The 25,085-nt window shown below is 39.2% G+C and overlaps 2 protein-coding genes across 4 annotated transcripts; both read left to right on the forward strand.

Moving 5' to 3' along the window:
- The first annotated feature begins 40 nt into the window (after positions 1-40).
- On the forward strand, positions 41-10,089 carry hnrnpa0a (heterogeneous nuclear ribonucleoprotein A0a). Its single transcript, XM_077235917.1, has 4 exons — positions 41-854; positions 3,667-3,785; positions 3,912-3,978; positions 9,910-10,089. The coding sequence occupies exons 1-2, from the start codon at positions 41-43 to the stop codon at positions 3,720-3,722; spliced, it is 870 nt and encodes a 289-aa protein (XP_077092032.1). The 3' UTR covers positions 3,723-3,785; positions 3,912-3,978; positions 9,910-10,089.
- Positions 10,090-10,150: 61 nt separating this feature from the next.
- klhl3 (kelch-like family member 3) lies at positions 10,151-24,461 on the forward strand. Of its 3 annotated transcripts, XR_013205846.1 has the most exons (16): positions 10,151-10,610; positions 11,198-11,323; positions 12,458-12,564; positions 13,118-13,239; positions 14,376-14,538; positions 14,663-14,772; positions 15,157-15,273; positions 15,379-15,528; positions 16,855-16,972; positions 17,052-17,249; positions 17,787-17,888; positions 18,086-18,214; positions 18,322-18,462; positions 22,524-22,667; positions 22,736-22,858; positions 23,026-24,461. XR_013205846.1 is itself a non-coding variant. In XM_077235945.1 (15 exons), exons 1-15 carry the CDS (start codon positions 10,597-10,599, stop codon positions 22,762-22,764), a joined length of 1,770 nt encoding a protein of 589 aa, XP_077092060.1. In that variant the 5' UTR covers positions 10,151-10,596; the 3' UTR covers positions 22,765-24,461. The 3 variants fall into 3 exon arrangements, 2 of the variants coding, with proteins under 2 accessions (XP_077092060.1, XP_077092061.1); XM_077235945.1 differs by having other exon boundaries at positions 22,736-24,461; XM_077235946.1 differs by having other exon boundaries at positions 11,225-11,323; positions 22,736-24,461.
- Positions 24,462-25,085: the final 624 nt, after the last annotated feature.

Below are 25,085 nucleotides of genomic sequence, written 5' to 3' on the forward strand. Positions count from 1 at the left end.
CGCCATTTTACATCAACTCAGAAGAGATTAGATTACGAAGATGACGGCTCAAATGGAAAATCAACTTTGCAAGCTCTTTGTCGGCGGTCTCAACGTCCAAACCACCGACGATGGGCTGCGAGAACATTTTGAGCAGTACGGGAAGCTCACGGACTGCGTGGTGGTGCAGAACCAGCAGCTGAAGCGCTCGCGTTGCTTCGGTTTCGTGACCTACTCGAGCCCGGAGGAGGCAGACGCGGCCATGGCGGCCCGACCTCATGTCCTGGACGGCAATAACGTCGAGCTGAAGAGAGCCGTTGCGCGGGAAGATGCGGGCAAGCCCGAGGCTCTTGCGAAAGTGAAGAAGATATTCATCGGCGGTCTTAAAGACGATATCGAGGAGGATCACCTTCGCGACTGCTTCTCCCAGTTCGGCGCGGTGGAGAAGGCGGAGGTGATCACAGACAAAGAGACCGGCAAGAAGCGCGGCTTCGGCTTTGTGTATTTTGAGGACAACGACTCGGCCGATAAAGCCGTGGTGCTCAAGTATCACATTATTAACGGGCATAAAGTGGAGGTGAAGAAAGCCCTGACCAAGCAGGAGATGCAGGCTGCTGGTAGTCGCGGTGGCCGCGGAGGCCGAGGAGGTGGACGGGGGATGGGCAGACCGCAGAACGGCTACGGCGGGCGCGGCGGAGGATACGGCAACTACGGCGGCGGGGGCTACGGGGGCAATGACGGCTATGGAGGCGGATACGGTGGCGGGTATGGGGGAGGCTACGGGGACCAAATGGAGGGCTACGGCGGTGGTAACGGCTACAGTGACTTTGGCAGCGGCTATGGCCAGCAGTCCTCTGGCTATGGCCCAATGAAAGGTAATTACTCGGGCAGAAGCAACGCTCCTTACTCCCGAGGTGGTGGTGGTGGTTACGGCAGGGGGGGTTACGGAGGCTCGTATTAGGAGCGTTTATTAGGTCTCATATTAAGAGCAGCTCCTTCCCCAGCCCACATCACAGTTTTGACCACACATTATCTTCAGCTAAGTAGCCAGATTTAGCCACCTTAATATGGCGTGGCATTGACTGAATCACTCAAGCTCCATTCAGGAGGTCACAACTTATCCAGCCTAGCAAATCATAGGTAGGGCTCACCTATCCGACTTTGCTCAACATCTTACAGCTGTTACTACTACAACACATCCTTTTGCTCTCTTCCCTGAAATACTAGGGAGTTTTTTTCCCAGCAAGACATAGGACTACTACGTTACTCTGGATCTCTACTTATTATAAGACTGGCCAGTGGTGGCAGGCTACCTGTTTGCGAAACTGTTTCTCACACGTTTTTTTTGGTGCATTGGGATTAAGTTAACATTAGTATTTTTGCTTGTTAGTGTTGGCATGTGTTTCTCCTGTTAGTATAACTTATGTATTGTATCTTTATTGTGTCTTTGCTTTCTTCTATTCACGACTTCTATAAATAAGTCAATCGAAGTGAACCCCTGTAGAGATTAAAGATTTAATTGGCTGGCAACAGGCACTATCTGGATATCACGTGATCCATTGAGTGCAACTCGACGTAAAATCCTATTCTTTTTTTTTTGTTGAATTCCTAGTGATGAACCACAACCACGATTCTGCAAAAAAAAGCCTCCACAATCAAAGAATTGAAACAAGCAAATTGTGCTTGTTAAAACACTAGCACCGCTTATCGTTACTCCCATGAGGCACGGCAAATAACTTAATAGTCGTTCTCAAACTACTTAAATATTGTGTGTATATAAAATATTGTTTCTGTATACACTCAACTTTAAATCAGTAGTTTTTGGTCATTTTTTTCATTCGCAATGCTTCTTGGGATTGTAGTTTTTTCCACTCATCATAGAAGTTAAATACACTGTCTTGTACCGTTTGTCTGATTTTCAAATACTTTTTTACTTAAGTTTGCAATAATATGATTTACATTGTAGCCGGTGGATTTTGTTCATGACGACTTATTAAATGACGACTTATTAAAAATGGGGGGGGGGGGGGGGTGTATTTCTGGAAATATGGCAACTGAAAAAGTGGACGTTCACTAAATGCACTTGAAGGATTCGGTGTGGAGTCTGTTGCCAACCAATTAAAGATGTACTTTTTTAATTAGGCTCGATGGCAACTAGAAGTTTTTCGTCCTAACATAAGAAACGTGTTGGAATAAACAAACTTCTGTGGCGTTAGAGTAATAACAAAGTTAAATAGACTAGTTTCAGTTTCAAATGTTCAGGCTTACTTAAAAACCCCTCAATATTCGTTAATATAGTGACTAACGTGTCTCTCCCAATTAGTGTCTTTTGTTAAATAGTTAAAGCAAACTGAAAATATTGTCATTGGTGTTGCATTGAACCTTTCTGACGGGACTCTGAAGACAGATTTGAGTTGTTTTTCTACAGTTTAATCATTCAGTAAAGGACTTTAATGTTCTTGTCTCATTGTATTACTGCTTCAACGGAATAACCTATTGAATATTGTTTATTTCAGATACAACTGAACTGTATGTACTTCTGTTAATAAAAACCATTACTCCGTAGCCATTATGGTTCTTTACAAGCTGAGATTTATTGGGTGGTTTTGACGTATATGAGGCCCGTTTAGTGATTTGTCTTTCCAAGTAGGTAAGACTAAAATTGGAGGCGCACCCATTGGCTCTAGTGCTCAATATTAATTACATTTCTTTGCATCAGACATGTGGGGATGTTAATATTTTACCCAACCTTATGTTGTCTTTATTCTTAAAATATGTTTAGAGCTTTGTTCCAATACTTTTAGTGATCAAATAAGATGGATCTATACCTTAGCTGTGTCCACTACTACGTCATTGGATTCTCCAGGGGTACTCCAGAGATGTAGAAACCCAGCTGAAAATCCATAGGATAATCGCACCAGGTTTCCAGGTTTGTAGAAATACTTTATACACAAGACATTACATCAGGTGTGTCTTTAACATACTTCGGATCCACCTGGAAGAAAATCAGGTATTTGTGAGTCGTTAAAGTAAAGCGTGCATGCAAAATTTCAGCATTTCCTAAATAATAGCTGTCAATAGCGTTAACTTGCGGTGATCCATGTAACAGAGGAAAAGTCGCAATTAGAACATACTCTGTAGTTCAATGTGTGTGACGCTGTGGTGATTGTGGTCTATGTAGTTATGTGTTAATCCAATATTTTAGCCGATTTCCAGTTTAAGGTCAAACCGGAGAATGGAGCTTATAGTTCCTGTATACTTGATGCATTAGTTCCAGATATTAATGACATCAAATGCAAAGGAGATCAGCATTTATTAAGCAAGGTTTGTGCTTTCAGTTATTTACTTTACATCTTATCAATCCCCCTCCCCTCCTCATCTCGGTGTTTTGCTCGTGTTTTGTCCTACATTTCTGGGACTCTTAAAGAGGACAGTGGATATTATTCATAATTCAGTGAGACTAGTGACGATTCAACAGTAAAACTTCTTGGCATTGGCTTTTTTTTTTTTAAAGTGAGATCTGCTACTCTCATTCTTAAAGCACAGCTCCTACATAGACCCTCCTTAAAGACTGTAAATCTGATGGGGTTGTGTCAAAGATTGACAGTAGACAGACAGACATGTTTCAGGACACCTTTTGTTGACTTGACACTTACATGCATCTGCATCTGTCTTTTTTTCCCACAGAGGGTATGCAATGGAAGGATTTAAATAAAATCTCACTTCCAAGTGTGGCCGCTTGATGAACCCCTTCTGTGGCTGTGAATCCAGTTGCTTGGCAAAAAGGAAGAACTCCAGTCAATTTGGTGAGCTAGTTTTAAATGTATCTTTATATATATATATATATATATATATATATATATATCATACACATCACACACGGTCATACCAGTTATGTTTACAATTCTGTTTTCCCCCTCTTCATTTTGCAGAGTTTGCATATGAACGCATATGCCAGATTTCTGTGGAAGATGCCTATGCCAAGGCAAGATGCCTTTGGTAAGATTTTGTAATATATTGCATTGTAAGTTTCAGTGAATGCATTTTGAAGAAGTTTGATCTCAAAAGTAAAATCAGATTACATGCTCCTTTTGAATTTCCTGTGATTTGTCAAATATCACTCTATCTTTTTGTAGGGCTTTTCAATGCATTTTTTAAAGTGCCCCTATTATGCAGTTTTACAGTTTCCCGGTTTTGTTTTAGAGGTCTCCTACAGTAGGTTTACATGAATCCAAAAACCACTTTATTTTCCCATGATATACACTGCAGCATCACATCTTTTCTCACAGTGTCTGAAATGGTTCGATAAAGAATTCCGTCTCTAAAACCCTCCTTTCTGAGAGTCTTCTCTGTTCTGATTGGTCAGATGGTCCAGACTGTTGTGATTGGTCTACCGCTTACAGTGTGCGTCAGAAAAAAAATGGCCATTACCATATATGAATTTCAGCTCCAGACTCCAGAAATCGACTCGTTGTCGACTCCATTGCTGTGTCTGAAATCACCTGTGTTCTGTCGCAGAAACACCAGTACCACCGTTTTATCCTACATGTAGCTTATTTACAATAAAATAACAGCCAACTATGTTGTAATTATTATATACATGCCTGCGTGTCAGCTTTGTGGAGTTTCATCAGTTTTATATCAATTTGGTTGGCCATGGTATTGTAATTTGTTTATAATCATTAAACTAATCAAAATTAAAAAAAAAAACTGCCAACAAGAATAAACTGATTAGTGCACATTATTGTATGCATTTAGACTAGATTTTTTTTTAGTATCTTGAACTATCCTGTCCAAGCAGATTTTTTGCACTATAAGACATGACAATGCGCTTATCACCTTCAACCAACCGTTTAGATCAGGGCTATTCAATTAGCTTCTTTCGAGGGCCGGTTAATTAAATTGAAAAGGTAAGAATTATTTTATTATGAATTATTATAGGCTTCAATTAAAATATTCTGCAGACAGTGAGACTTTGTAACCGTAGGTAAAACCATGCATGGCTACTCACTCACTCCCACTGTATAAAAAATGCCTAAACGGGTAAAAACTATACACACAATTAATTATATATTCTTCTAACCCCCTAATAAATCTAATGCAATATAAATGACTATAACATAGTATTCAATATAAATATTCCACATTTCTGCCCAAACCATGGTAAATTACTACAGTACATTCACGGTAAATGTGTGTAAGGGTGGTGATTAGGGGATTTATAGTCTTCTAACTTCGTTCATGGCACAATGTTTCTGCTACTTAGTCATCAGTCGTGTTGGGAATGTTGAGGCCGTTTCATCCGATTTAAAACTAGTTCAAATCATTGAGTGATTTGTGGTTTGTAACAGAGAGATGTGTCAGATTGATTTGAAACGCTTCTCACTGGATGTCGGAACGCTGTTTAATAATAGACCGGGAGTAAACGCAACTCCTTTAAGCTTGCGTTCCGTTATCCACTGGGCCGTGCCGCGTAGTTCAAAGTAAACTAGTAGAAACAACTGAAAACAGCGCTATTTGTTCTCTATTTGTTGTTACTGACCGAGAGACCGCTTCAGATGATTCAGCGACAGAACGGTCCGAACGAATCCGAATCGTTTCAGACCGTTATGCAAGCGCGTTTGGCCAATTCATGGAAATGACATGATCGAACCAAATAATGATTAATTCACGAATGATTGATATCGCTGGTTCAGTCGACAGAAATACGGGACACGCATAATAACTTTTGAAATATTCGGACTGAAAACGTTTCTCAGGTCAGTCGGAGCCCTCATGGTACACAGACAGTGTGTATAGCGTACAGCTGCAAGCGCCACTGCGGCCACGGGCATATCTAACCAAATTTAGCTGCACCGCCAGGAAAAGAGGAGGAGGAAGGTTGGTTTGCCCTCGGCCTGGATGGAGATGATTGATGGGCCGGACCTGGGCTGCGGCCGCATATTGAATAGCCCTGGTTTAGATGAGTTTGTTAAAGAATACATTACCTTCTCTTGAATATTTCAGTAACTCTGAAATATTTGACCAAGGCAGCAACTAGGAAACGATGCTGACATAATTTCAAGGTAATGTTGTCTCTAAACTGGGCTAATTTATAACACAAAAACCTAAAATTCTCGGGACAGCAGCATGTGTCCAAATTTTAATCTTAACCGTTCGATTTCATCAGAAACGATCTTAAAACAGGGCTTTACTTGTAAAACGCCGAACTTGAAGTGCTACAAGCCATGCTTGTTTACTCTTGTCAGTCTTTGGCTTAAAACGCAAAGCATATGACGCCGTATACAGACATTCTTTTCAGATTTGCTGGTCCTCAAAACGAGTACTTTCCAGGAATTTCTTCCGTTTTTTGGGTTGATGTTGCAGTCAACAGCAGCGCAGTTTAACGGCCATTTCACACCGCAAGCATGAGCGGCGCGTGAGCAGCACGTCAGCGCAACTACATCGTCACTGAAGCTGCAGACGCGCGCGAGTATTCACACTGGAAGCGTTTGTACAGCGGCTCCCAGGCTACATATAAGCAAGCATGTCTTTACAAGGACTTTTGAAAATTGTTTTTAGAAGTTGGTGGTCATAAGCACAGTTGAAGTTTGTTCAAAGCCCAAACTGAATAATTAAAAACAAGTTTGATGGGTACATTTTCTATAAAATGTTATTTTCTTTATGTTAGTCTTCATTTCCTTTTCTGACATACTGCAATTCTTGTTAAAACACACTAGACATGCAAATTCTATGCGTTTTGGGCACTTTGTGAAATCAGTTTGTGTCCATCAAAAGTGTGCTTTCACTTTAATTGAGCGTGAGCAGCGCAGCGAAAATAGACTCGAAGCCGAAACCCCCGCTTCACTGGGGGCGCGCGACGCTCCTGCTTTACGTTCACGCGCTGCTCCTGCTCGCGGTGTGAACGCACTCATTGATTAACATGCACGCCGAAAAAAATACGCGCTGCTCACGCGCCGCTGACGCTTGCGGTGTGAAACGGCCGTAATCCTGTGATCATAGTAATGTTCCAAGGTTTAATTCAGTTGTTTTTTTAGTTTTTTTTTTTACTCTCCTTTTATGTAATGGGGTCCTATGGAGACCGGAACAGGAAAGCATCAAAGCGGAAGTTAGGATCCATCATGACAGCACTCATCAGCTGTGTCCCAATGTGAAGGCTGCATCCTCCGAAGGACGCGTCCTTCGAAGGACCCAGCCTACCCAGACGTTCCGCATGTAGCCTTCGTATGATTCCCGAATTGTGCATCCAGGTGTTCCCGATTACCGCTCCTGGCGCCAAGCAACGGTGCGAGAGTAGCCTACGGCTGCCATCCTGATAAATCATTTTATATAATTGAATAAACATTATTTTGTTTATATTTTACTGGATGACATGGTGAGGATTTTTCAGTCATGTATTTTCGGCTTTAATAGCCGGATCATGGCCAGATGTTTTCTGCGCCCCAATTCAGAAGCTGCTTCCTGAATTGCCAGATTACACTTTAAACTGTTCAAGTATTGGGTGTTAACTTACGTAAATAGTGTAATGAAAAGAAAAGAAAACATACATGATGGGCATATGGTTCAAATGTTCACTTATATCTTACCTTGATGCGATTTTGTAGGCTAGTGTATTTTTATTATGTAGCATAAATGGACAATATAAATGATTAATATAAATATATTTTTAAACCCCGTATCATGGAGGGAAAAACCCTCCATCTGTGGGAAAAAACAAAACAATCCGTGGCAACGGTTGTGCAATCCGTCCCTTCAGTTTATAAACTGTACTCACAATATTTTATGTGTAAATAAAAATACACAATTTTATTGGTGTAAACTCACAATAACAAGAAAACTTTGTGCTTTTGTAAAATAAAATAAAAAATCACAGGCGCGCTTTCATGATCTCCGTGAACTGGAGCGCGTCTCAAAAATGAACAAACAAAATATAGCCAATATACAAGCTTGAAATGTCCACTTTAAAACAACAAATTCAAATCTAATTTCCAGGTTCTAATTTGGCCTTAGAAAACCAGTAATATCGTCATTTTTTTCCCTATCAATTTGTGAATATTTCAAATATTTAATAAAGGGGAAAAAAGTCCAAAAAAATCTGAAAATACATCTTTTTTTTCTCTTTTTTTTCTTCTTTTTTTTGCCCAGCATTTGGTGTGTACAGTTCAAATTAGAATTTTGGTGCTCAACTTGCGTTTTAAAAATAGCCTAAAAACCGTTCATTTTTTCGTTTTTCAATCACGGGTTAAAAAAATAAAAACTAATGGACGCAAAAGTACACGGACCTTATATTATTAATTATTTCAAATAGTGTAGGCTATTTGTAGAAAAAGTTAGTGTTGGGTCCGTGTACTTTTGCGTCCGTTCGTTTTTGCACAAATAGGCTACAAGTAGTTGCGAATGATGTATTATTTTCTGTATGACCAGAAATTATAGAGTAGCCTATTTTAAGTTGTTTCCACTATTGATAGAAAAATGCAAGTGTCCGAACCCGCGCGCCTCCACACTCCACACAAACACTTGGAAACTTGGAAATCTTGTTTATTTATGATAATCTTAGCCCTGTATTATTATTGTCTATCCTGTATTATGACTGACATTTGCCGAATTGCTTTGTTCCTTTTTTTTATAAAAGCGGCTTCTAAATATGTAGCCTAAATGTAGCCTATAGGCATAATAATAATGATAATTAGTATTATTATTATTTGTGTTTATAATTATAACTATAAATGAGAAATCATTTTTGAATGTTTTATTTTTATATAATAAAACCTAACCTTGGGTTTGTGTTATATTTATTTTTTATATGTGAAGTATTTTTTTGCTTATTCTATTATACTGAGTTTTTTTCTCCCAAAAATCGAGTTTTAGAAAATTTAAGAAATTATCCATTTAAAAAAATGAAGTTTAAACACAATGCAAAGCATCCCTCATAAACAGGTGGACTGGTTGAATCATCGTGGGCACGATTTGTTAAACCGAGGGAACAGTTTAAGAATTCGTGAGTAGATTACGGTTTATAAACTGAGGGGAGGGATTGCACAACCGTGGCCACGGATTGATTTTTTCCCCAACAGGAGACTTTCTGGGCTCTGTACTACGGGAATATAAAACCCAGTTGAATATAAAAAAGTGCGGTTCAAATGTTACTCCCGCTCTTCATCTGTAGCTGTCACAGTTTCTAGGCGACAAGAACAATCATCCGTCATTTTTTTAAATAAAAGTGCTGTCGCCACCGGGGCGCAATGACTTATGGGGTAGGATCGGGGAGGATAGACCGAGAAGGATCCATTTATGTATCCTTCCTTTCACGGGGAAACGAAGGGTGCATTTGGCGTCGCTTTTGAATCAGGGTAGCCTTCGTCGCGCCGCGATGACGCAACCGGCCTTCGAATACGGCCTTCGAAGGATGCGGAATTGAATTGGGACAGCCTTCATCGCGCCTCGGTGACGCAATCGGCCTTCAAATGGGGCCTTTGAATTGGGACGGCCTTCGCGCCGCTGTGACGCAATCGGCCTTCAAATGCGGCCTTCGGAGGACGCAGCCTTCACATTGGGACACAGCTATCATTTGCTCAGGAAAAATGTGGACACTGATTGGCTTCATCACTCCAGTTTCCTCTACACCAGTAAGCTGGTGTGTGGTAGGCGTTCTGGCACAATATGGCTGCCGTCACATCCAGGTGGATGCTGCACATTGGTGGTTCCGCCCCTTTCATGTGAAGCGCTTAGAGTGCAGAGAAAAGCACTATATAAATGTAACAAATTATTACATGAAAGGGTAACATCTTAAAAAAAGCATAATGGGGCACTTCAAGTTAACAGATAAACAGTTTCTACTTTGATGTAGTGCATTTTCCACCTTATCTCTTGTGCGTTTAAATCTGTTATGCTCTCTTAACTTAGAGATGCCTGGTCTTGTTGTCTTTACAGGCCTGGTGCCAAAATGATGCCACGATAATAGTACCTGGCGGGCGGCTTCATCTGATCTTTTGACTGCAGTTGAATCAAATGCAAACAGTGATGGGAATCATTGTACGTGTGCATATGAGCAGGAATGAACCTGGCATTGAATGTCTGATATTAATTCAATAAAAAAAATGAACTGGCAAACTTCTGAGTCTGTTATTTGTATAAGTATGAATACAACAAAGTTTTTTTGTTATAGATTGGAAATCAGCTGACCAATGAGAAACATTTACCTAGCTTTAAACTCTAAGCGTATGAATGATTAACTTATATATATAGCTGATAAGCTCAAATGCATGCTAGTGCAGTGGTGTGGCAGTGCCATGAACAGTGACCTTGGTGACTTAGGAGCGATTGTATCACTGTTGCCAGGCAACGCTCTGATGATGGAGGACCATTACGACGTTCTCGGGTGTAAAGTCAAAGAGCCCAGCGTTAGCTGTGAGCTGCTATCCTGTCAGGTAAACAACCACGGCCATCTCATGAGGGACAGCACTGACCAGGGAACAGACTGAAGACATTCAGCACTCGACTTGAGGCTTTAAGCGACCACTAACGTCTATTAAAAATTACCTGAGACTTAAAAAGCATGCACAAAAATAATGTAGCAAGCTAACTTTAGCCAACTGCCTAGCGCGAAACTGCTCAGATATGGACTGTGAAGGGTAAGTGTGTGTATTGTAACGGCAAAAAAGAGATGCATTTCATTAAATGTTTTTGGTAAAGAGGAAACCGACGTGATTTGTAACCGATAAAGTTGTTTTTTGAACCGTGAAAAGAACAGGAGAACGCATTTTGTTTTGCTGTTACCACTTATTTGTAGCAGCTAAATTGCTAGCGGTATGTTGTGCATTCACTTAACATTTCTTCTGCGAATTCAGAAGCGAACATTTTAACATTATACTTCATGTTTAGGTTTCATATATGAGAATATAATGAAATATCTTCGTAAACGTTTGAAATATTGCTGTGCCAGCAGTTGACGAGACATTCAAACTAGTAACGTTAATCTCGTGCTAATCGTCTCGTGCGATAACTTGATTCTCGATGCTCTGATGTGGTCTATATCTTTTATCATTCCGTATCATCAAAATGGTAGGTGTAGAACTGTGCAGTGAAGCTGTCATACGAAACTAGTAAAAGTTAGTCTGTGTTAAGAGCAAATGATCCGTTATTTTAGAGTTCAATGGTGGTAGAACATTAGTGTAATTAAATATATTAGTTGCAGATATATTTTTGTTTAATTTATTAGATATGGAGTCCCTTGTCCTCTGCCTAGTTTGGATTCGCAGGAGGATCATGTCAAAGACCCAGGGTTGCACACCATCAGCCACACACACATGAGGAAAGCCTTTCGTCTTATGAATGACTTGAGAAGGTTGGTAAACCTACTCAGCACCTCATGTTATTTAGTTAACAACCATAGTCATTGATGGGGAGATTTTTCATCAGAGGTTAAAGGGTTTAGTTCACCCAAAAAATAAATGTATCCCATTATTAACTCACCCTCAAGCCACCCTAGGTGTATATGACAATCTTCTTTCAGCCAAACTCAATTGGAGTTATATTAAAAAATATCCCAGCCTCCAAACTCTTCCGCCGGAACTAGACTCGTTACCGGAAGCCAGTGATTGTAGTTTATAAAGTTATCAATATGGATATTATTCTTACAAAAACACCTAACTTAGCTTTAGAAGGCCTTTATTAACACACCGGAGCTGTATGGATTACTTTTATGAAGGATGGATGTGCTTTTTTGGGTACCAAAATCTAGGGTACCATTCACTCCCATTTTAAAGCTCGAAAGAGCCAGGACATTTTTTATTTATTTTTACTCTGATTGTGTTTGGCTGAAAGAAGAAATATACACATAGACATAGGATGGCTTGATGGTGAGTAAATTATGGGATAGTTTTAATTTTTAGGAGAAATAACCCTTTAACTTATATCTATAGATTCTTAACATCAAGTTTGGTTCCTCACAAAATCAAAAATTTGGTTATGGTCTTGAAGTTGTATGTTTTTTTTTCTTCTTTTTATTGTCACAAAATGTAACTATATTATCCTATATTATCACCCAGCTTTTTATATAAAGTTGGATATAGGCTACATATGCCCAACTTTAGCCTCATACATAGGTCTACAGTATACACTCGTATGCCTACTAAATGGCATTATTCAACTGCTTCATTGCTTGTGGCAAAATGTAAACTATATCATCGGCCAGCTCTAATTTGCTAAATTTGACTGTGGCATGACGATATTAAAATATTATAAACATTAACATATTCTGTAACGCTGCTTTAAAACATTTTGTATTGTGAAAAGTGCTAAATCTGACTAAGAGTTAATTATCGATTGCGTATTCTGACATCTCTATCGTGAGTCGAAGTAGATCGTAAAGACCATTAGTGTCAATGGCTTCTACAACCTATGTTGGCTTATGATATATTTGGGTGAAACAGCCCTGGTCTAGATCCTCAGTTTTCTTTTCCTTTCTTTATAATCACAGTAGGAGGATGCTTTGTGACGTTCTGCTGGTGGCGGGTGAAGTGGAGGTACCAGCACACAGAGTAGTGTTAGCGTCCTGCAGTCCGTACTTCTGCGCCATGTTCACAGGTACTCTACATATACACATCCTAATGCTTTTCTTACATTGATGGGAGCAACATGTCCCACGCTGCACACGGATGTTCTCCAATACTTAGACATGTAGGATCTATGATTATGATTTAGAAATTAAAATTCTGTCATCGTTTACTCACCCTCATGTCATATCAAAACTGGAAAACACAAAAGATACTTTGAAGAATGTTAGTAACCAAAAATTTTGATGCCCATTGACTACTTTTGTTCTACATAAGAAAGAAAGTCAAACAGGTTTGGAATAACATTGAGGGTGAATAAAGGATGATCATTTTCATTTTTGGGTGAACTAACCCTTTATTGAAGACTGACACTTAATTATTTACAAGGTATTTGAAGCTATATGAGTGACATTAGGTGATATAAAGTGTCCCTGCTGATTATTCTGCATAAATACATTATGATGTTCATTCTCGCTTAAGTCTCATTTTCAACAAATATTTTTAGATCTTTGATTGAGAGTTTGCTGGATCTGTATGTGTAACGCTCATGCTCTCTGATCCTGTATTGTGATTGATGTGTCCAGGTGACATGAGTGAAAGCAAGGCTCACCATGTCGAGATCAGGGATGTTGAGGGACAGACGCTCTTGAAGCTGGTGGATTATATTTACACCGCTGAGATCGAAGTGTCTGAGGATAACGTTCAGGTAAGTCAAGGCACATGAATGTAGCTCTTTGTGTAAAGGCTGATTTAACTCTCTGGTTCTCTGGTGCTTGTGGCTCTGTTGTGAGTGCTGAGAGGCGGGAATTTCCTCTCATTATTAGCAGAGGAAATGAGCAGTGAGGGAGAGGAAGCTTTCTGTGATGTGCACTATGCCCTTTGTGTTGGCGCTCGATTGTCCCAGTATATTCTGTTGTTTGTGTCTGGGCCTTTTGTTTAGGTGTACATAATACAGCAGAGGAGAACAGATGATCTGAGAAGCTTCATGCCAGTTGTGCTGGAGCAGTGTGAAGTGGCCTAGTTTTTGGAGAGGATGGGCAGATGTTCCAGTGGGGGTAGCAGCTGTTTATGGCTTAGTTGGTTCATTGCGATTTTAACATGTCAGTGCAGTGATTCACCCTATGTTAAATTTCCCTATAAGCCATTTCTAGGAAGAAAGTGTCCATTGAATTAGTAAAGAGCATCTGCACATTGTAGCTAACTGTGTCTTGTTCTTCCCTGTGGCTGTTGCTTTTGTTAAGAATAATTCATTCAGTATATAAATTAGATGTGGAGTCACTAGTTTACACTCTTTTGCAGTGATTTACTAATAATTCAATTTCTGTTAGAATACCTTTTTGAACAAATGTAATTCATTTTAATAGCTACTGGCTACTTAATGAATCGTTGCTGAAAAGAGAGAGAGAGATATATAATGGTTGACGTGTTGAATATTTTATTACTCCACCCACTGTATTCAATACTGTAAAAAGCTCTGTATAAATATGTATGTACTATGTATGTACATCAGAGTTATTATTGCCCAATGCCTGTGTGGTATAAACACTAAAGAATTGAAAAAGGTAGATAGTAGTTCAAGGTGTTAGCTGTTCAAGGTGGAGGTGGCCTATTGTTGTGCCTGGATGTTCTAGTGCACAGAGATCTGTAGCATCTTCCTGAGGGCATAAGTGCAAACAGACTGTGGCCTGGTTGAGAGAGATCCGTGATGATATTACCTTCCCCAAGATCTTTACTGGTGGTTAGTCATCATCATGAATCCGGTTCACAGGCTGGGTGTTTACCTCATGCATAGTGTGTGTGTGATGTGTTTTCATCTCTTTGTGTTATTCCTGCTGTGTTCAGGTGTTACTCCCAGCTGCCAGCCTGCTGCAGTTGATGGATGTTCGACAGCTTTGCTGTGACTTCCTGCAGACGCAGCTCCATCCCACCAACTGCCTGGGCATCCGAGCATTCGCTGACCTTCACGCCTGCACAGGACTGCTCAACCAGGCCCACGCTTATGCCGGTGAGCTCTCTTCTTTCTTGAGTCATTGTGGGATGGTTAACAGCTAGTCGATAAAGCACCCCACCAATAAGTTATTTTTATGTTACGATCCATTTTTTTAAACATGTTTGCTTGTTTCAAACAGAGCAGCATTTCACAGATGTCATGGTCGGTGAGGAGTTCATGGCCCTCTCCTTGCAGCAGGTGTGCAGTCTCATCTCCAGTGACAAACTGACTGTGTCCACAGAAGAGAAGGTAACGCATTACCCAGCTCATTTACCTTGTTGTTGTCCAACCTGCATATTGTGCTTCTCAATTTCAATGTTTCGTCACATCACAGAGCCTGTTTTATGCTCAGCCGTGCATGATTTGTAGACAGCAGACAGTTGATGGTTGGTTTTTACACGTATCCTGACGTGTGAAGCTGTAGGAGACGACGAGCCATCTGTCATTCACACTGCATTAGCTGCTCTCTGCTTAAGAGTAACTTGCGTCTCCAGTCTGCGCTCACACACACCCACTTGATGGCTGCTGTCATCTGTCAGATGCCTCAGTGTCACTGCTGTGGCTGTGAGTTGCAATCATACAATATGCAGAGAAACATATAGTTCACTTTATTCTGGTCTATTACTCCCCCAGGTTTTTGAGGCCATGATCGCCTGGATAAAGCAAGATAAAGAGGCCCGTTTGGAGCACATGCCTAAGCTCATGGAACATGTTCGACTGCCCTTGCTATCCAGAGATTACCTGGTTCAGGTATGACTGCCCACAGTTTTTATAGCGAGCTCTCTATATATGTTGTGATTGCATTTCTGGTTTTATTTAAGCATTAGTTTTAGGATTTAATGTGTACTTGAACAGATTGTTGAGGAGGAACCCTTAATAAAAAACAACAACACTTGTAAGGACTTTCTCATTGAGGCGATGAAGTACCACCTCTTACCTGCAGACCAGCGGCACCTTATAAAGACTGACAGAACCAGACCGCGCACACCAGTCAGTTTGCCCAAGGTAATAATATATTGCAACACAAAGATTCTCTTCAAACATACAGTACCAGGCAAGTTGGGATGTACTTAGTTCTTTATTATCTCCGCTAACCACAAGCAAGCTTGAGGCTGTTCTGTTAAAGACTGTATATATTCTAAGATGCTGCACTCGTAATTACAATGAAGGAGAAAACAGTGCAACACAATATGACAGAATATGTCCCGCTTTCTAAATAAAAGAGCCAATCGGTAAAGTCATCATGAAACAGTCATTGTCTTGAGAATTTCCTCTTATGACTGCACATGAGCATTGGCTAGTATAGTATAAAAATAAGTTTTGGTTAAGGAAAATAAGTTTTTTTGAATGCTATTTGAGGGACAGTTCATGACAAATTTTATTGCTGATTTGAAATAATTTATTTAAATGTGAGTTTGGCAAGCAGTTTTTCCAAATTTAAGCATTTCCCCATTCAAGTAGATAGGAGTTGTTGGAAATAGCTGTTCGTAGCTGTGTATAACATTTTTAATTTTTATTTTGGGTGAACTATACACAATACATATTGTCTCAATCCACGATACGTACTGATGCATTTTTGTATTGCGATATAATGTGACACGATATATTGTTACACCCCTACCCGTAGGGGCTTGTTGAAAACAGACTGTAATGTTTTGTCTCCTTTTTTTGAAAACATTTTTAGTCTCACCTTTTTGTTCAACGATGTTCCATCTTGATATAGTCACATTTATCTTTTGATGACATTGGTGTTGTCTTGTCATCATCTTATTCATGGAAAAAAAGTTGTTGACGAAGATTTTTCATCACAGATTTAGTTAACGAAATGAACACTAGTTTGTGTACTGATCAAACATCACATTCAGGGTTTGAAATGAACTCACCAGCAAATTTGGCTACTACATTTTTTTAAAGTTACCGGCCATTCAGAACTACTAGCCAAAAGAAAATAATCAGAAGTAAACCAGATTATCAAAATCACGGTTCGATAAAATTTTTTTTTTTTAGTTAATCTGATTCTAATTCATTTAATGTCTTATACCTTTAGAATAGTCAATCATTGTTTGTGGATACCATAAAAATAACATCTCACTGGTATCGCACACCAGACTTGCCATTCTGTGCTTGTGTTCTCAAGGAGGCCGTCCAAAACAATTGATCAAATCACTAAAATTCACTTTAGGAATGAAAGTGGTGATAATGAGATAAGACTACATTTTACGTTTTTATTTTTGAGGTACTTTTGACCATCTTAGTCACAGTCTGATGAATGTGACTTTCTTGTGAAGGTAAGTGAGGTAGATGGATTGATTTTTGTTGTGAATCTTGCAGGTGATGATGGTCGTAGGTGGTCAGGCACCTAAAGCCATCCGCAGCGTGGAGTGCTATGACTTTCAAGAGGACCGCTGGTACCAGGTGGCTGACTTACCCTCCAGACGCTGTCGAGCAGGTTGCTCTCTGTTCTGCTCCTCATCTCTCGATGTGTGCTCTTCTCTTGGTCTCACTCTCTGTCTGTGTGTCTCGTTTAGGTGTGGTGTATATGGCCGGTAAGGTGTATGCTGTGGGGGGGTTTAACGGCTCTCTGCGTGTCCGGACGGTGGATGTGTATGATGGCCTGAAGGATCAGTGGAGCTCCGTCCCCAGCATGCAGGAGCGCCGCAGCACTTTAGGAGCCGCTGTACTGGGAGACCTGCTGTATGCTGTCGGGGGCTTTGATGGGAGTACAGGTATATCTTTGAAAAATCAATCTCAGGATTATTCATGCACTATTAGTATTAGTATGAGTTTTTTTCTGTTTTGTTTTTTAAAGAAATAAAGAAATAATTTGATTCAGCAAGGGGGCAAAAGTGACGGTTAAGACCATTTATAACCATACAAAAAAATTCTATTTTATATATTATCCATATATGTTAGACTGCAATTTCCTCAAACATATTAAGTGGCGCAACTGTTTTCAACATTGATAGTAGCGTAAATTACCATGTTAGAATCATTTCCAAATGATCATGGGACACTGAAGACGAGCTTTGTCATCACAGAACAACAGAAACAGTTTTTTTAAATTGTATTATTTTACAATATGACTATTTTTACTGTATTGTTGATCAAATAAATGCAGCCTTGATGAGCATAAGAGACTTCTTTTGAATGGTAGTGTATTTTTTATTATTTTTACTATATATTTTTTTACATTTGGGCAGTTGTCGTTAACATGACTTAGCACATGCACAACCAGCCTCATTTGTATCTCTGTCTCTCTCCAGGTCTGGCGTCAGTGGAGGTGTATAACCCCAAGGCTAATGAGTGGATGTTTGTGGCTCCCATGAACACCAGGCGTAGCAGTGTTGGGGTGGGCGTAGTTCACGGTGAGCATTTTGAGTACATGTGTGTTGAGCAATCTGCTCACCATATTGACACATGCAACAATAAAATGTTTTAATTGGCATGATTTTGCAATAGTGAATTTGCAAATAATATTTTACCTTTAGGCTGTTGTTGTTACATATTTAAACTGTTCGGCTGTGATAGTTAATTTCACACAATGTGTCTGATGATTGTACAGGAAAGCTTTATGCTGTTGGAGGTTATGATGGAGCGTCTCGACAGTGTTTGAGTACTGTAGAGGAGTTTAACCCAGTCAGTAATAAGTGGTGCTATGTGGCGGACATGAGCACTAGACGCAGTGGAGCTGGTTAGTTCCTCTTTGGACATGATTTTAAAAACATTGGGCTGACTTCTATTGATTCTTACAGTTGGCATCTTCATGTATTCACTGTGTGTCTGTGTTTGTGTCTACAGGTGTTGGAGTGCTCAATGGACAGCTGTATGCTGCAGGTGGACATGATGGTCCTCTGGTGAGGAAGAGTGTGGAGGTTTATGACCCTGCCTCTAACACCTGGAGCCAGGTGTGCGACATGAACATGTGCCGAAGGAACGCAGGTGAGTAACCGGAAATGAGACCGCAGGGCTCGACATTGAGTAGTGTCATGTGCTTGTCTTTCAGATAAGTAAATTGGTCATTCATTTGTGCGAGTAAAAAATGTACTTGTCTGGATTGTAATTGTGTAAATGTAATTGGTAACACTATATTTTACAGTGACTGTGTCCTTGTTACATATGTTACGTAATTACCATAGTAATAACAGTAAATTATTCCTAATTACATGCAATTAACCCTCAACCAAATCCTAATCCTACCCAAAACCTATAGTAAGTACATGTAGTTAATGAATATTACACTGTACTTAAATATTTAATTACACTGTAACAATGACACCTTAAAATAAAGTGTAACCATGTAATTTATTCTGGAGCAATATTAGCCCCCTTAAATATTAAATATATTAATATTTGTCCCCTTAATTTGATTCCCAGGACATTTTTTTTTAACTTTTATGAAGGGCATTTTTCCCTAACCTTAAATGTGTGCATAATCTTTATTTTTGAGTTTTTTACATTTTTATCAATGAATAAAATAAGACATTACAGGGTTGTTAAAGGGATAGTTCACCCAAAAATTTAAATAAGCCCATGATTTACTCACCCTGGAGCCATCCTAGCTGTATATGACATTCTTCTTTCAGACGAATACAATAATAGTTATTAAATAAATGTCCTGGCTCTTTCTAAGCCTTTTATGGTAGTCAATGGGTATTTTTTTTGAAAGTCTATCAAAGCGCATCTATTTGTGATAAAAGTGCTTGAAACAGCTCCGAGGGGTTAATAAAGGCCTTCTGAAGCGAAGCGATGCGTTTGTGTAAGAAAAATATCCATATTTAAAACTTAATCGACTAAAATAACTAGTTTCCAGCAGAGGGCCGTACTCAAGTCGACTTACGCCAAAAGAGTAACACTTGACGATGTATGACGTAGGAGTAGCGTAAGCTTTGGTGCCTCTCGCGATTCAAAAAAACAGGGCTGGGCAACCGCGTTCGTCATTACGTTGTGCGTCAAGTTCACAAGTGTGTTTACGGCGCACTGTAAACTATAGTGTGAAGCGTCTGACTCGCCATCGCTTAGCTGAGAGCGCTCTCACAAACGCAAAGAGAGAGAGAGCGAGAAAGTCTTACATGCCATGTAGAATTAACACGCTTCATGTACATGATATTCAATCATTTCAAAGTTTCACTATGTGATTACTGCACTACACACACCATTTTTCAAGAAATTCATTTAAATGTTAAATTGTGCGTGAGCTTTAGGAAATAGTTCTGATTTTTTTCTTTTAACAACCCACTAACAAGGTTGTAGTTAATTTGATATTTTGTTATGTTACTTACATTTGTTGTCTGTTTATAGTATGAATAGTTTATGCATGCATATTGATGTTTATCAACAAAATTCAGTCTTAAAATGTGAGATATGGGAAAGAGGCTAAATCGTCTCAACCGCAACAGTTATACATATTTTCAGCCAACTTTATTATTGTCTCAAAACATAAAATGATTGTATTATGTAATGAGAACAGTGTGAACTCCTTTCAATTTAGTACTTTTAACAGTCAGTTCATGCCAGATTCGTGTTTCAAATCACCCTTTTTACTGAAATAATTACAGTAATACAAGCTACGGATGATTAGAAAATACACTTACATCACCTAACTTATGTATTTGACATAAAATCCATAATGTTTGTAATGATATCCATCCAGTGTGATATTTAAAGGTGTGATGAAGTATGACACGGCCATGAGGTTTTGTGCTAGAACAGAGTATGCTGCTGATACAGTAAATGTTCTCACTGCACCTTATGACTGAATTTATACTGTATCGCTTATAATGTAAAAATAATTCATTACATTTGGTTATCTGTATTGGAAACTGTAAACAAGTTCTACAGAATCTATATAGAAATATATAGGTGTACCAAATGATTCATTGATTAACCATTAAGATCAGACAAATACTAGACAAATGAATTAAACTGAATGAGACGAGATGCAAATGAAATGTTTTGTAATAAGGACTTTATGAAAGTCCTTATTACAAAACATTTCATTTGCATTCAGCCAGAGCTTTCCCTATCCAATCTTTTTTTTCCTCGTTCTAAAAAAAAATTCCGTAAACACGGCGCCGTCTCAAGAAATATCTGCGTACACACGAAACCACTGAAACCGACTGAAACCGATGTAGTATACATGCCAGACCAGTATGAGGCGCTGTATTTCTGACACAGATACACTAAAAACAGAGAAGAAGACTTGCGCATAAACCTTGCGCGCTGTATACAATAATATTAGGAACATTAGCTTCTTTTTTTTCTTTCTTTTTAACCAAGAACTTTATTGAACAATATGAAAAACCCTAAATGGCCTGCACAAAATAGGAATGAGTCACGATATTCGATTAGTTAGCAGACGCATAAAGCTTGCCACAAAGAACCGGCAAATAGCCAAATCATTATGAATGTGTCAAATATAGCAAGGAGACATTTTAACTATTTATTAGTAAACTAGTATTTTCTGTGACGATGCTGACTCGCCACCTTCGCAGTAGGTGAAGGTGCTTATAGAGATAAATGCACACTTCATACGGATTATAAGAGAGTTGTCTTTTTCTTTTCGTTTTGAATTGTTTTGTTTAAAAGTAGACATTTCAAGCTTAGATATATTTCTGAGAGTTTCTGTTCATTTATGAGACAAGCTCCAGTTCACGTGCGATGCAAGTTATATCGCGTCGGCGCCTCCGTGTCCTGATGGCTAATGTCTGCTATATTTGCTTCTTATTTATTAAATCCAGGCAATTGGTTAAAGAAACATTGATTCAAATTAATTTACAATTTATAAAAAAAAGGAATTCACTTTAAAGAAAGGCTTTATATAAAACAAAACTTAATGAAGTGGTCAAAATGATGTGTCTCGATATTGCGCATCTTATGATTAGGCTACTCACGCTGTTCACTTTTCATATAATCAACATATAAGAAATGGAAAAAATAACATATTATTTAAACATAAATATGAAACTAACTTTTTTTTAATGGCTACAACATGTAGGCCTACAGTACAGAGAAATTTAATGTCGGAGCGAACGCCGTGTCACCGGTGAGCATGAGGGGCAGAGGTGCGTTTTTGAATAGGCCTAATAATCAAATAATTACCTAATAACCTAATAATCGAATATTATTTTAGCTTGAAATGCCCATCCCTACAAAATACGAAATGTCTTAATCAGACAAAATACAAGCATCATAGCATAAGAAAGAAATATAAACAAATAAAGAAATAAAATAAAAAATACATTAAAGTAGGCCTAAATAATAAATAAAGAAATAAAAGAGGCTCAGTAGCTTCTGAAGCATGAACTGTTGTTACTGATTTAGCGCGTCTGACTAGTCGACACGTGGGGTGATGACATCATCGTTTCACAAAATATATGGATTGGCCGTACACACGAAAACACAAGGGTGTCGTTTTCAGATTTATCCACCCTGGGACCCGGTTTCAAAAAATAGCGGTTTCAGTCTCCCAAAACGCCGGATCTGTCTCGACGAAGCGCCGATCCGATAAAAAATGTGTATGTATACAGCTAAACGCGTCTCCGTGTGGACAGGGCCTTATTTTGTGGAGTGAAAAGGACACTTTGTGATTTTGTGTATTGTACTAACATAATTGAAAATATGCTGAAATGTCTGAAAAAAGTGCACTTTTGATCTGTTGAGATTAAAATGTACCACTCGCTTGTAAAAACTGCTCCAAAACAATAAAAAAGCTGTAAAAGGTTATATCTCTTTGAACTCATAAACAAATCTAGACAGTTTTAATTTTGTTTTAGTAGCCTTGACACATTTTAAAAGTTTGTATCCTATACCAGAAACCTCTTTCGGGTCAGAAATGGTCAAAAAAATGTATAAGGGCTGAAGCACTGAAGAAAATGGTATTATATTTTTCCTGTTGTAAAAAAACTAGACCTGTTTCAAGACCCTTGAAATCATTGTTGTTGTTTTTTAAAAGTAAGAGCAAGAAAGTCCTGTTGTTCTGAGTCGCGTGTGTTTGTCTCTAGGAGTGTGTGCCATAAACGGTTTACTGTATGTGATCGGAGGAGACGACGGGTCGTGCAACCTTTCCTCTGTAGAATACTACGACCCCGCTGCTGATAAATGGAGTCTCATCCCCACCAACATGAGCAATGGCCGCAGCTACGCAGGTCTGTTTCACTCTTACACCCTCCATATACAACTAATCTAAACTAAACCGCTGTCTTGTCTATTTCAGGGGTGTCAGTTATTGACAAGTCATTATGACTAAAAGCCCTGGGCAGCAGGCCTCTTCACGCCCGCCGAGGACTGAGCTGTGACAGACAGACGCTGATTTAAGGCAGAATCCAGATGCTGACAGGTGCTTGAACCTCTCAAAGCCTGACTGCCTCACACACACAAACACACACACACACACACTGAGTCCTGACCTCTTCCAGTCTCCAGAAAGTGCCATTTAGCTCTGTTATTAACAGAGAGGTCACATGGTCGCCCCATACTGTGGGTAATGAGACCTCGTTTATACAGGCCTGACCGGACTGAATCTGCCAGGACGGAGCGTTTAAGGGACGACCTCAGGATACGCCCCTGTGCGGACCGACCGCTGTGGGGATCTGGCTGAAGTCTATGTGCAGGTGAAGAATGTGCCAATAGAGGCTTCTCTGCCTGCTTTACTACTGACTTACAACACTCGTATACGATGTCGCTGATTCTACAGGCTAACACTTATGCTTATGACACCCTTTAAACTGGATCAGGATTGGATAACACTGACTTCTGTTGTTTTGGTTACAGGGTTACTTAATGTTTTATGTTTGTATGAAAAGTAATATGGGAACAAGCCCATACGTTGTTTTAACCAGCTGCTTTCGTGCCATATAGTATTGAGGATGTTAAACTGCTTAACGGAAACCATATAAATCTCACAGGGTCAAGGTGCGGTCACATTTCTGCAGAACATCACGGACTGTAGGGATGCATGAAGCACAGCTCTCTCACTGTTACAAAATCTGCTTGGAGAAATCTTTCGCCCTCATACAATTCCAGATCGCGTGGATTCCTATTGAAATGGCTGGATTTTTCCTGTGAAATTTTGCAGAACAACGTGACCGCACCTTAATGTGCCAAATGTAATTCATAATCATATGGATTATACTGTATGTTAGTTACTTGTACATAAGCTTTTTTTTTTTCTTCATTATGCAGTTTGGTGTGCAATCGTCCATGTTGGACACACAGACTCTTTTATAAGAATAACTCTACATATAGATGCGGTCACTGAAATATCACTGGCTTGGTGTCTCTTTGGTGAAATTGCACTGTTCATCTTAATCAGTACTCGGTAGAGTTCTATTTCAATCGCAGGTAAATACCAAGACAGCAAATAGGTTTGAAAGTACACCATTTATCCTGTTCTAGCCTGACATGGGCTGCTGGTTCACTGGGTATTTTGGATCTGTGATTCAACAGAATTGGCCATTTTTGAAGACTGTTTTATTTTATGTCTTCTAATGTTTTTTTCTCATTATTGAGTTGCAGGCTCTATAAAGCTTCCCTGTTTACAATTTTGATCATTTTAAAATGAAAATGAATTTTGTTTGTAATTATAAAGTAACAAAACTGACTGCCCACATAACCAGCGCACACATCACAGATTTTCACAGCAACCTACTTTTTTCATTTGGATATATATATATTATTATATAGATATGAAAGTCATACTATGCATTAAAACATTGCTTATAATGTTTTTGTTGTTCCCAGTGGTTCAGAGCTTATTTTGTGCTATGCCTGGTATAACTGCTGCCATTACGTTTGATGACTTAAACATCATGATCCACAACTCTCAAACTATGACATTCCAGTGTGGTGCATCAACAATGGATTATGCACGAATGTGGTTTGTGAACAAGGTGTTAATGTATTTCTAAACAAATGTATTAAATTAAGCTTTGTTAAGAGAATTTGATTGCCATGTGTTTCATGTGTTTTGACTGCAAGTCAATAAACTGCCACTAGAGGGCAGCGGTCAGTCATGCATCGGCAAGATGAGAAGATGAAAGTGAAAATGATCTCGGAGATACCATGGTTGGCATTACCGTCGCCACAAATAGGCTAATATTATATTATATCAGCTGGTTTCCTCTATTTGAGTAAAATTGGTTTGGGTGCCACCTAACCTTTTTTGTCAGAAAAAACTAGGGTCCTAGAAAAATAGACCAGGAATAGACCTTATTCAGAGCAGCGCCATCTTTGATTTTTTTTAACAAGAATGAAAGCGAGGCTGTGAGGGATTCTACTGTGTTTTTGAAGTGTTCTACTTACGAAACAAAGCAAAAATATATTTTCGAGAAATGTAAGTAGACAAAAAAAAAGAAAAGACGACACGAGCAGTGGAAAATAATTAATCTAGCTTTATACAGCTGTTATTTATTTATTGAAACACGATTTAGTCTATCCTTCACAGCCTCGCTTTCATTCCCATTAAAAAACAAATATGGCGCTACTGTGAATAAATAGGCTTGTTCGACTTGAACCGGCGCTGCACAGACCGATCGGTTGATGACATCAAAGTACCGCGAGAGCGA

Source organism: Siphateles boraxobius, unplaced genomic scaffold, assembly GCF_051911475.1.
Source record: "Siphateles boraxobius isolate OS27281-9 unplaced genomic scaffold, OSU_SipBor_1 2, whole genome shotgun sequence".
NCBI lineage: Eukaryota > Metazoa > Chordata > Actinopteri > Cypriniformes > Leuciscidae > Siphateles > Siphateles boraxobius.